At 36.8% G+C, this 13,823-nt stretch overlaps 1 protein-coding gene across 7 annotated transcripts in view; it reads right to left on the reverse strand.

Moving 5' to 3' along the window:
* Positions 1 to 13,823, reverse strand: part of SBF2 (SET binding factor 2) — a 255,561-nt gene that overhangs the window by 144,131 nt on the left and 97,607 nt on the right. For all 7 annotated transcript variants that reach the window (XM_038179378.2, XM_038179377.2, XM_038179376.2 and 4 more), the window contains one exon: positions 5,982 to 6,119. In XM_038179378.2, coding sequence (XP_038035306.2) covers positions 5,982 to 6,119 — 138 coding nt within the window. The remainder of the gene's footprint in view (positions 1 to 5,981; positions 6,120 to 13,823) is intronic.

Genomic DNA, 13,823 nt, shown 5'->3' on the forward strand with positions numbered 1-13,823 from the left:
CTTTGCTGGCCTTGTTTGCAGCCAAATAGCTGGTTTATTAAAAATCAAAGGCCAAAAACCATTCAGCAACAATTCATTTTATTTATTTTTCAGATTGTGCAAACGCATGTATCCAATAAATTCTAACACATACAAAATTTAAAATAAACTTAGCAGAATGCCTCCAAAAGACCAATCTGCATTGATCTGTCTGCTCTACTGAACTAAAACCATGGGTGAGAAATATACTTCACGGCTTGTCTATGCACACTATATCATACCACAGTAGCTACATTTATACTGGAATAATTATACTAGCAAAAAAAAGCCATTATCTTGATTTAATACTTTCAGAACGAGATAGTAAATTGTACCAATTCACAATAGCAACTCCATTAACTACAAAAACAAACGACCAAAGATAGAAGCTTATGTGAAGATCAGACGGTAAACTTACCAAATACAGTAACCTCAAGCCCCTGTAACAATCAATTCATTCACTCCCTAAATACTGTTGACACTGCAGAGTACTCCTATAGGAAAATAAGGAGTTCCCATTGCACCTTCCAGCATTACATAAAATTTACACCAGTAGCATCTACGATATGTATACCACTTAACACATTCTTGAGTGGGCCATTAGCCCACGTACATGCCAAAAGATCTGGGAATTCCAAGGTACAAGGCACATGTAGATGCGACATAAATGCCAGAAGTCCATGGGCTACTGTGTAGACTCCATGCAAGAGTAAAGACATGACGACTACCTTTACCCAAAATAAGCCTTTGCACCCTGCAATAACATGAAATCTAATTGGGAAGAAGGTGCGTAAATGCACAAGCGCACACACAGGACATAAACGGGACAGGATAAATTACTGCCACGGTTACTAGAAAGATGAAAATATTATTTTCTTCATTCATTCTCACCTTAACTTTAAATTCTGGTTTAGAGACGAGCTTAAACATATAATTTGATATTCAAAATACAAGGCAATTTCTTATCATACAGAACATTAGCAGTAATTTTACCTTTTACAGGAAGGGAAGAAGGCACTGCTTTGATCTCTGCATGTTTCCATAATATCCATTTCTCAACAGATTTAGAAAGATGTTGATTATTTTAAAATGGTCTACCCCCCACCCCACCCCCTACAGAATGTCTTTTGAGGCACTGATAATAAGGTCACTTTCAGGATAAGTTTAACATTTGGGATGTTCACAAAATTATTAAGCTTCATCTTAACAACACACTAATATAATACCCAAAAGAAGATCAGGTTTCACATTTCAACAAGGATACAACTGAACTGAGTGTTCGCATTCTCTGCTCAAAACCAAACATCAGTGACTCATCAAGTAGCATGTGCTTTAGCACAGTAGGATCACCAACTCTACAGTCCAAGCGTAAAAATTAAAACTTTATGAAGCATGATGTCATTTTGTTGGCAGATTTTCCTTTGACTCAGGAAATATTTGTGAATGTTGTTAATCTGCCATTTTCTGCTTTGGGATTTTTACAATTTCTTTTTCCTGTATTTGCAAGGGGGCAGAAAGAAGAAGAGAACGTGAATGAGAGGAAATAGGAGACACGAATTACTGCTTACTTGCATTTGTCAGTGATACATTTACTCTTCCTAACCTTGTGATCACAATGTTTTAACACATATAGACTTAAGACTGATAAAACATTGTAGTAAGACTGTCAGAAACTAACACTTGAAGTTTCTTGCTGATCGCATTGAACAGAATTTCTGAAATGCAAGAAATGCATTTGCACAGGCTCAGTTGCTAACGTAAATCATTGTTGATGGTGGGGTTAGGGTGAGGATATTTTTTTCCAAAGCACAAAGCAATATACAATTTGAACATTAAGTTCCCAATGATGCAAGTCAATGTGCTTTTTTTGTTGTTTGTTTTGTTTGTTTGTTGTTGTTTTTAAAGATTCCACCTATGGTGCTCTTCCCAAGGGCTGTTAGCATAAATTCTGACTGCATTTTGTAGGAAGCACCACCGAAGTAGACAGAAGTAACTTCTGAGGCAAATATATTAATCAAGTCTTTGTGTGTTAAGTGGTAACATCCAGAAATTGATGTTAGAAATAACTACACGTGTGCAATTTTTTTTGGACAGTAAATAAAGTTACACACAGAGTAACTGAGTTTTATGGGTGAATTATGTAGATGTACCTTATGATTCTTCTGCATAACCTCTGGCTCTTAACAACTTTCAGCTTCAGTCACCAGAAGAATAACAAGGAATATATACTACACTTCGGTTTAGAGGATGAGGTTTTCTTCAAATTAATGACAATTTACAGCAAGAGAGTGGACAACAAGGATCAAAATACAGTAATGCAAAAAAACCTGAAAGCACTGTGTGGGAAGAAGCAGTGGGAGTGTTTTTGACTTATTGTCCTCCTCCTCCTAATTCTTGTAGATACACGCAAGTCAGTATGGCATCCAGCTTTATTTGTCTGAGCATCTCTAAAGCATGCTTAAGAGGATCTCTTAAGGCAGACGTGAAGGCGGATTAGACCAATTGGAGACAAATAAAAGCAGGAAGCAAGGAGACACTGGCACAGTATCTCAGATTTCTTTACGTTTATATTGGTAGAAACTTGAGGTGAGAGAGAAATCTTGCATATTAAACTGCTTTTAATTAAACGGAACAAGTCTTTAAACTGTCTTTGCCACTGTTGATTGATTATTAGACTACCTCGTAGTCTAATGATCGGTCAGTCAGGTTCCCAATTTTAGATTCCTGTTAGGGTCAAATTTTCAAATGCTTAGTTTTAATTTCAGATGAGGAACTTATCCTTATATACACTTTACAATTGTTATTGGAACAATTAAATGAGACTAGCATCTTATAACAATTCACAGGGGATTAAATGGGAAAGCTGCATCACCTGTATTCATGGAAAGAAGTGAGTTCTATTCCCTATGTAATGGACTATCATATGTTTATCTTCTTCATGAGTACAGATTTGGAGTATTAATCAGACTAGATGTAACGTTGATCTTTTTGATATACTGTCATGACTTGGTGAAGGCTGATCAAACAGTGGACCAACATTTATACAAATGCTAAATACTGCATTGATTCAAAATGTCAGTATTGCAACAATGCAAAGTACAATTCACAGGTGTCTATCAACTACTTCGTACTCTGCCCAGGGTTGGGAAGTTGAAAAGAGGCCATCAGCTGATTATTAGAACCTGCGCTTTTATCATCTCTGGAAAAGTTGTAATGACAAGCAACTGCCAAGAGATTAACTGAATCCAGGGCTTTCAGAGATACGAAGGACAATACTTTTTCCTGTACGCTCCTGCATAGAGCTTTGACAATTGCTACATTAACCTTGTATCCTAGACTATCACAGGTAAACCTAAGAGACACCATGTGAGTACAGTCTCCTTACTTTTCAGATGGCATATGTATACTAACTATCCTGTGACAAACAGCTGAAGCAGTAATGAAAGCAACTGGAGTGAGAGTGATAGACTTCTCTGGCCAAGCTTGACAAATTGTGTCAAAAAGATTATTGTATTTTTATGCAGGAGGCTCAAAAAATGTTCTCTACTTCTCTACCATTCAAAAGCACAGAAATAAGCTTGCTTTCACTTTGCAGTTTAATTAACCACAGAAACTTCCAAGGCTTGGGGTTTTGGTGTTTTCTGAAGATGATTCTGCCAAGTCAAAGAGCATATCTACACTGGCTGAAATCTGACCAATCCTAAATACGTGCAAGATTTACCTGGTGCAGGCTAACTAGGAAGGAAAGAGACATTCCTTTTGGAAACTGAATCTTTGTCATAGTCTGTTATATTATTAGGTTAAAAACTGAACGGAATTTAACTGTGAAAAGCACTGTCCAGATTTCATTGTAAATCACGGACACTGTTTCCTGGATTGTTTGTTTAATAAGGTGTGCAAGTGAATGGTTAAATCAACATCACTTTTGTAGCCCAATGCTTCATAAGCTTATGTTTCATTACAGATTGTACATGTGCTGAATTCTTGTCTAATGACCATGTAACAGGGCACGTTCAATTATTCTCTTTGGGTTTTAGAAAGAAACAGGAAGTTTGGCTATAAACAAAACAGTCATAGAATAAATTTCACCACAGCAAGTTCATCTGAAAAATATGCATTCTTTACAACACAGCCAGGAATGGCATTATGAGAACCAACATCCTGCTGCTCTCAAATTTATTTTATTTTATTTTATTTTTATTTTATTTTATTTTTTTTTTACTACTTAGGCAATATAAGAAAATAACCTTTTAGTTAATACTGGATGTTTTGTGATGAGCATTACTTGGAAGATGTGGATCATGAATCAAAAGCAGCTGCTAGAAACCACAGGATAAATAACAAGTTTGCTAAATTTAGTATATGTTATGAAATACATAGAGTGCAAGAAGAGTCAACCATTGTAAATTTTTATCAGCTGGGAAAGAATTACTGTAGAATGTTTCACTCTTTACTTATTAAGTAAAGGAGAGATGACAGATATCAATAGGAAGATGTCAGCTAATCTACGCTAAAATATATCTACTCTTCAGTTACATTTCTGCTTTTAGCTCCTTCCAATAATGTACAAAATAGCCATTTAAACTGTAGTGTTAATGAAATAAGAACAATTATTATTTTCTGGCTTCCAATTGTGCCTAGAAAAAGCACAATATTATTGCTACTCCACATCTATTATTTATTCTACAAGGCAGAGAAGGATTTCAACACCATTATCAAACAGAATACATTTGGATCACTAAAAGCATGTTCTTCAAATAATTAATGGTGTTACAGTTCTTCACTAAAATAGACAACAATTTTACTTAGCCCCTTAGGTAATTTTAACTAATTTTTTTTAATATTCGTAATGCCAAGACTTTACTTATTTTTGATTTTTCATGTTGGAAAGAAAATATTTCAAAACATAACAGTCCACAATTACAGACTGGATTAGGTTTTCCCTAGGTTCTAGCAACTAAAGATTCCAAGTATTAAGTCATAGCATAGATTCTGTGAAGTACTTTACATCAAATGGGAAACAAAATGTCTATTTTTGAAAGACTGAGGTTGCCCAAAATTAATTAAATGCATGTTTAAAACAAACATTGCCAAGTAGCTGACACCCAAAATCTGACCTACCTAAAAGCTGAAGAATCACTCTATCAGTTTTACAGTCTTGCTATTTACACCCACACCAGTCTTGCCAATAAATGCGCTTCCAGAAATATGTATGTAACATTACAGCATACGTGCACACATTTATCCTGTGCTAGTCTGATAGAGATGTCCAGCAGAGGGAGCAGAAGTTAATAAACCTTTATCTTAAAGCAAATGAGAATCATTCCTGCTATGTTAAACACAGAAGTAAATGAAAGGAACATTTTGTTGACCGTCCTATTAACAAAATCAAAACAAATGGTAGCAAAAAATAAAAAAGCATATGGTGGAGAAAAGAAAAGCCTTTTGTTGAAAACATGGGGCAATGGGTACAATTTATACCAGGGAAGATTCTAATTGGACATAAGAGGAGGATTTTTTAAATATATATATTATTTATTTTTTTTTACTGTGAGAGCAATCAATCATTGGAATATTAGAAAAACCTCCTCAAGGATGTGGTGGATTCTCTAACACTTGAGACCTTTAAAGCTTGGCTAGACAAGGTGTTAGACTATCTTGCCTAGGCCCTGCTTTCAGCATTTAAGATGGACCAGATGACTTCTGAGGTCCCTTCCAACCTGGGATTTTCTACGAGTCTCATTCTCAATTTTATTAAGGTGTTTGTTTGTTTAAGCAGATAAAAACAACAACAAAAACACAAACAAGCACATCAAGTTTACCTTGGAAGAAAAATACACACGTTTATATATGACAGAACAATACATTCTTACCAAGAAGATAAATATACTTTCTAAAATTATTAATCTTCTATTTCTAGACACTTTTTTCTGCATTTTTATAACTTATTGTGAAGACTTTACCTGCAGATTAATCTCTGCTTCATAGAAAGTTAAGCAGGAACAGTAGTGTCTCTCTGAGTCTATATCAGTCAAAACCACCACAAAGAACGTTGGCTGTTTTCTCTCTTTTGAAAGCTGCCATCCTCCAGGTTGGCAAAACTGAAGAAACAAAAAAAAAGACAGAGAGAGAGTTAAGCAATAATATCTGTTGTACTAAGAAATATGAGAAATTGTTTTAAACAAGATAAAATACTGTCTGAAACAAGAAGTTTAGAAAATTTCATTGAAATATATACAGGATTGCAAAATCTGAAGAAAATGGGAAAAACCCAACACATCTTAGAATTAGTCAGGGAGATGTAATAAACTGTACACACTAAAGATAGTTCCCTTTGAATTCAGTATTCAAGATAATCTTTGCAAGGACTTAACAGGCAACAACAGGAATAAACTGACAGATAACACAGGTTTCATTTGGATAACAGGTTAGAATTCAAAGCTAAAAATCATTGTGTCTTGGAATGTCTCCACTTACATTTTTAATTTCTCCGTCTATTTCAGGACTCCTAAGACTAGGAGCTGCAACCTACAGATTCATTAGAAACCCAGAAGCTCAACTAAAATTATCTTTGGAAGTACAAAACTACTGATAAACAGTACGAGACGTACACATTTTTGCACATGTATATGTACTGGGTCTGGCTGGAATGTTAACTTTCCCTGCAGCAGCCCATACAGTGCCGTACTCTACACTTGTAGCTGGAACAGCAGTGGGATCACACCAGTGTTGTGTCTGCTGCTGAGCAGTGCTGGCACAGCATCGGGCCTTTCTCTAACTCTCCTAGGGGGTGAGAAACATCACCAGGGCAGCTGGCCTAAACCAACCAAAGGGATATTCCATACCATGTGATGTCACACTCAGAAATAAAAGCTGGAAATAGGAAGAAGTAGGGAGGGGTGGGCTCTGGTTGGGAAAAGGTCGGTCCTCCTCTCGAACACCGGCTGCGTGCGTTGAGGCCCTGCTTCAAGGACGTGGTCAATCATCACTCATTTGTGGGAAGCAGAGAGTAATTTCTTTCCTCTGCACTTCCACATAGCCTTCATTTGTTTGTTTGTTTTCCTCCCTTCTTTTTATTTTTTCCCTTTCCCCCTCCCTTTTCCCCTTTCCCTTTTTATTTCCCTTTAGTTAAATTGTTTAGTTCATAATAATATTTTATTATTATTATTATTTCCCTTTGATTAAATTATCCTTATCTCAACCCGTGAGTTGTTCTTTGCCTTACTTCTCCCCCTCCTCATCTAAAAGAGGGGGAGTGAGAGCAGTTGTGGGGTTTAGCTGCCCAGCACGGTAAAACCACCACAGTATATACAATAATATAGTCAAGACAATCACAGAATACAAACGTTGAATGCTGCTTTTAGATATGATTGAGTTTTGCATGCAGTGTCACAACTACAGTGCAATCCTTTCCTGTGCAAGTACTAGCTGTATTCAAACCTTTTCTCTTCCACCCTGCAACAAAGAAAAGTCCAGTATCCTGTTTCCATTAGGAGCTAATAGCAGAAGCTTAAAAAGAGTACAAGATTGTGTAACTGCCCAGTTACTTCTGTCTCCTTACCATTAAAGTTTCCACTAGCATCCAGGTGACAAGCCTTCTGGTAGTCACAGGTGATGTATTTGTCCTTAACATTCACTCTTAGCTGTTAAAAACAGCTTTCCTCATTAGTTTATCTAGTCAAAATTAGATATTCCATTTACACCTACTTAAAATCATTCAATACTTACTCCAACAAATGCTTATTTATAGAGCAATATTTCTCAACTATTTATTAATTATCTCTATAAACTTAATTGTGAACATTCGAAATTTTCTAAGATGTCATCTCATAACAGGGATACGTTTTGCCATCCCTGTGAAAAATATGTTCAAAGTTCATGACTTTGTATGTCTCACGGACAAAAAAAAATCTTGCCTCGAAGATGCTGTAATTCTTCAAGTATATCATATTTTCTTAGAAGACGTTACTCTTGCAGCAACAAGCAGATGAAATATGTGCAACACCTATCACACATATCAAATAAGCTTAAGTCTCTTCCGTATTTATTCCTCCAAGTTTACGAGAGCTTGTTGCTGTGTAAGTCACCCTAACCTGGTAGGAAGTCACCACTGGTAGGAATTCTAACCTCGGAACAGAGGTACACAAGAAGCACGAGTAAAAAGAAATACAGCTCAAAAGCAAAGGGAAAAGTGTTTTGTTTTGTTTTTCTTTCTTTCAATGCCTGAAATACATCATTGATTGATAACTTGTTCCAGAAATGGAAGAGTGGAAGGTTGAAATTGAGAAGTCAGTTTGCTGAAGATTCTTGAAATGGCCTTTATGGAATTTTGTATTCATTGCTTCTTTTACTGAATACTTGAAGTCACATACACAGAAAACTCACAGTACATTTCTATTAACAAAATCATAAACTTAAAATTTACAAGGCATGAAGGCAACAGCCCATGTCTGGATTGGGAATTATAAAAATAAATAAATACATGAAATTTCTAGAATTGTTGAACAATAAAGATAGCAAAGGAACCAGAAAGAAAGGTTGAGATCTCATGTTTCTATCAATGTATTCTTTCCCCGGACACCCGCTAAAAGCTGAAAGATTGTGAGGAATAAGTTGTACACAAGCATTTACTACACATTCATCTTTAGATCCCCTACAATAAAACTTAGGCAGTCTTAGGTGAAAAGCAGTTAAAACTCTGCCTTTGATATACAGTGAGTTTTATGGTCCTGGGAAAATCTTCAAAACCAAAAGTTTCTCATGTTATGTTCTTCATGTCCTAGATACTCAGCTTAACACTTCTGAGTCTGTATACTTAGAAGAGCTAAGCACTCCTCCCTGCCACTGAGAATGACTGCTGTGAACATCAAAAAGTACTCTGTGAAAAGACATCCTAGTCATTCCAAGCTAAGCATCCAGTGTTAGTCCCCGAGTTTGATAATACTGACCTAATCTCCTTTTGTTTTTCATCCCACATCAGTTAAAAATAAGAAAATACCACCATTAATCTTGCAGGACTGCTATAAAGATAACATAATATGGTAGATATATACAGACATTATGACGAAAGGATCATCAAAAAGTTTCAAAATTAAATCATTAGGGATCTGTATGTATTGCAAAGGTCAGGAGGTATTTGGTAAATGAAGACTGGAATCTGTAGCTCAGAGAAGATAGAAAGACACAACTCCACTGAATAGCCATTTGTTCAATGACTACAAGCCAAAGTGCAACAAATACAGTAACATTCTGGTAATAAACAAATAGACCTGCCAAGCCTACCAGCTCTGACAGGAGCTCCTTGCTTGCCTCCACAGGCTCTGCTGGTGCCCACTGCCCATTGGCTTTCAGGACAATTCCCCATCGCACAGTGGGATGCGCAGCTTATGCATAGCTGATTTTTGCACAGTACACGCAGAATCTACTCATTTCAAACTTTTAAGTATCAGTAGGTCTATTTTTAATGTTTTTAAAAATAAAGTGTACTTAAATGATATTTCTCTTTGTTGTAATGAAACTTTATTGGCAGGTCTACCATATAAAATTTATACCAGCACCTGCCCTGTAAACTCGGAAATGCAAAGTGAAAACTTTTCTAACTATGCCAAGTGACTGCTGAGCTGGGCAGGAAGCTCTCAATAGCCCTCTCTCAACTTCTGCGCATGTCCAAGCCCTACTCATGTCAGTGAAAATCCTTCCCAATCTTAAAATGACCTTGTGTATAATGCTTTCTAGATCTCACTCATTAGTGACTGTTAAGGAAAACAGCTGAAGCAGAGTACACCCACTGGCTATACAGAGAATCTGTTTTTAAATAAACTGGAAGGAATTTATAAATATAGAGATTGAGAATAAAGACAACATGCTCCTCCAAGAAATTAAACAATGAATGAGTCTCAGTTTCCTTAAAATCAGGTAATAAATATTAGTGTAATATTTGAAATGCAAACAACACTGAGAAGAACTTTCCGAATTAGTATAAATACAAGCTACTAACCAGTAGGCTTGCCATTAGAGTCTGGCTACTAAGAACAGGAAAATGTTTCCTTACCAACCAGACGCTATACCAAAACAGACAAAAGCACCACTGTGAACATAATTCAAAGGTCATGTGCTTCTTCAGTAAACAAGAAAAGAAAGAGTTTAAAAATGAATGCACTCCCATACTGTTTCACTTATTTGCCAGAATTCTTGGAACCAGAACACAGCTTCTATCAAAGACACTGAAAATTAGAAAGAATCAGATTGTCCAACTCACTATTTATAGCCTCTAAGGGTGGTGAGTGCTTCAAATCCACTCCAGATTACAAGTGATTGCCTTCTAAAATCTGGCACAAATATCCAGAATTTGGGCTGAAGAACATGGAACAGGGTTCTTCCAGTCAACGTGTTGAAATGACATTTCAAACATTGCCTGAAACTGCAGGTGTTCAGTGAAGCAAAGCACTTTCTCTTAGTCACTCCCACAAAATGCTTTCAGATCAAACAAGAAATAAGAAATTAGACAGGTTTAATAATCATACATAACATTTTGAAATACTGTAGCTGGGTTTGCCACCTTTAAAAAGTGTATATGTCATCACCGCAAGGCTTCCCTCTAAGGTCTAGATGTGATTAGCACTCACTTAAAAGTGACATTTATTCCTTCTAATTTCTATAAATTATATAAATTATATATAAATTACTACTCCTTGACTTGTCCTTCTATGTGAAAATAAATCATTGCATTTATCAGCACATACCTTCGATATACATATCAGCTTTCTAAAGTCTTGAAAAATTGAAGGCAATAGTCACAACCTCTATTCTAGCACTGGAGGAATTAGGACGTAGGAAGGAGTCTTACTGGATGCTATGGAAGTGAAGACTTGATGCTATCACTATACTGAACAGTATGTATCTGGTGTACAAGTGTCACAGAAAAATTTTAGTGATTTGTATCCTTATTACAGCTGAAGTGCATTATTTAACTTCCGTACCTGCTGAGCAGAAATTACTCATTTGCTGAACTGCATGTTAGAACTGTGCCATTTACCCCGGGCTTGTACCCTGAGGATAAGCAGAGTCCCAAACAAAAACCCAGACCAATGTTCCAGTTGGGTCTATTTAGCTACAGCCTAGAACGCTGGTCTGTCTGCACTTAACATTGTTTTCTGTATCAACAATTCATTAAGCTTTCCAGCAGAAATCCACTACTTCTAATGGCATTACCAGAACAGAATGGGGAAAAACCTTGTTCAGAAAGGTTACCACATGATACATTCCTTGCAAGTCATCTTTTGAAAGCATTTTTTGGATGAGCTTGAAGAAAACAGATGACTAGGTGCATGAAACACCATTACAGACCACTGCAGATATATAATTAAACGTTTTTAAAATATATTCTCACACTGTATTTCCTCAAAACATCTTTGTGCACTTGTTTCTTGCTAAATAACATCAAAAGTTATCTGAACGCACGTAAAGTAATAAACAATTGAGATCCCTTTGGGATTTAAAACATCTGACAGATATTCACCTTCCTTCCCATTTTAACTCCTTCACCAAATGTTGATTCTCTCCTGGATCACTCTGGACATAATGCTTCATTCTATTGACTCTGCTTCTGTAGGCTTTCTTTTACTTCTCAAATAACCACGTTTTGTTTTTAACACAAACCGTTGTCAACTTTTCTACAAGACTCCCTGAAAATAAGGGACCGTGTTCTGGACATTATGTGAAGGAATTTTGTTCCATCTGGACTTGCATGACCTAGCACCAGCTGCTGAATATTTCACCATTTCACCATTCACTTATGTACGGAATTTTGGCACAGGGAAATTTTCTTTTTCAGATACATACCTCTACTTAAAACAAAACAAAACAATTACTATGCTCACTGGCATAATAAAAAAGCAATGTTATGAAGCTGTAAATCTGAGGAAATGCTTGAAACTCTGGGGATATCTCTGAACATAAACAGAACACAAAATATACATAAAATTTTGTAACATCTTCCTGCCTTTCAACATCTTGTCTCTAACAAACCACTTATCTATCTTTAGCGTAGTCTAAAATGAAACTAATGCACTTAAAGTTACTCAGAATTATTTCCAGGTAAAAGCCTGGAACTACCAGTGCTCAGAAGCAGTTTCTAAAATGCATTCGGACACTTTTCTACGACAATAAAATTGGTTTGTTGGTGTTATTTTTCCCCTGTTATTACAGAGTGCTGTCTATATACTTGAGGAGATTCCTAGTCACCTGAAGAATAGGAGCCTGGAAAACCAGCTTCAATTTAGAAATGTACATGAGAATTTTATAGTATTTATCAGTCAACCATGAAACATTAGCCTTGCCTCATGCACTTTCTTCTCTCCCTCTCTCCTCTGCCTTCCCTCCTTCACCCTTTTTCTTTTGACAGCATCAGCACTGTGATGCAACAGCAACCATAAACTTTTTCAAGTCTTTAATGACTTCCCAAATGATTTTCTAGATAATGCTATATAGTGTTTTTTAAAAGATACGCAGCATGTATAATTATTGCATTGATCAAATGTTTTGAGAAAAAAAAAAAAAGAACAGCAGGGTAATTACCATGCATCATTCAACAATTACAACTGGCATATAGAAAAGTATTTATATGAGCATAAATTCTGAGAATTAGATTAAACCTGCCAGCAAAGGGTTCTAGGACTCGACACTCCAAGAGAAGGTGCATACATGAGTGCATGCGTGTATAACCAGGTGGTAATGCCCTGTATACTAAAAACAACATTGATCGAGTTGACAGAGGCCTAGCAGTGAGAAGGCCTGTGCCAGCTACAGCAAAATAGGCATAGAGATTTGAAGGAGATGCCAACAGCCTCCAGATGACAAAACGCAGAACAGGAAGTCTTCAAATATGCAAACAAATCAAGAAGTCAGAATTTGGTCTTAATATAGACAGTAGAAATTAGACTAAAACATATGCTTGTAAAACAAACCATTCCAGGTTTTGGGGTACGTCATACTCAACCTCTGCAGGACTCAGCTTACTTCTTATTCTTGTATTGTTTGATTCTTCCCATCCACAGACTGAAATTTAATCAGTTTCCTTAAACAGGAGCCAAGTCTTCTGGTCTACCCTCTAGAAATAATGCCAGCAAAATTGCAGTGCCATCTGTCCCAGTAAATTGTTCTAATTTTTCTGAACATTAGAACACTTCCAATTGTTCTGGTCATCAAAGAGCAAATTCATCTGCCTTCCCTTCTCCTACCCTTTTATTTTCACATACACATACTGCTAAACACAGTGTGCCTCCAAGATCTGGCATGTGGATGACGTTCACACCAAGCAGCCTTCTGCTAGAGTAGACCAGAGCGAACACATCCCTCCAATGCCAGCACCAGAAAGTCAGTCTGCCCACTGAACTCTTGCAATTACTACAGAGGAATCCAGCACAAGGAGTGTGGGACAGCTAGTGTGAAGAGGGTATTTTGGAAAGCCCAAGGGAGTTTACATGGTCTGGCAGACAACTAGCCCAGCATAAGCACCTCTAGCCATGTAAGAAGTAGAAGACCTGAAATGAGAGTGCATCCAGGGGTGTAGCCTTCAGCTCAGCACCTTGCCAAGCACACCCTCATGTTGATCTCCGCCACCAGCCACCGCCTAACACCTCTCACTCTGTTCGGTTTCACCTGCAAACTGAGGGGACAGAGATAAAGGTTCACCACACCAAAACCTTCGTGCAGCCAAGGGGACTTAAGTTCAAAAGAACTGAAGGAACTTACGAGAAAGGAGATATATTTTTCTTCATTCTTTTGGTCTGTTCATTTTGGAATTT

Source organism: Anas platyrhynchos, chromosome 5 (assembly GCF_047663525.1).
Source record: "Anas platyrhynchos isolate ZD024472 breed Pekin duck chromosome 5, IASCAAS_PekinDuck_T2T, whole genome shotgun sequence".
NCBI lineage: Eukaryota > Metazoa > Chordata > Aves > Anseriformes > Anatidae > Anas > Anas platyrhynchos.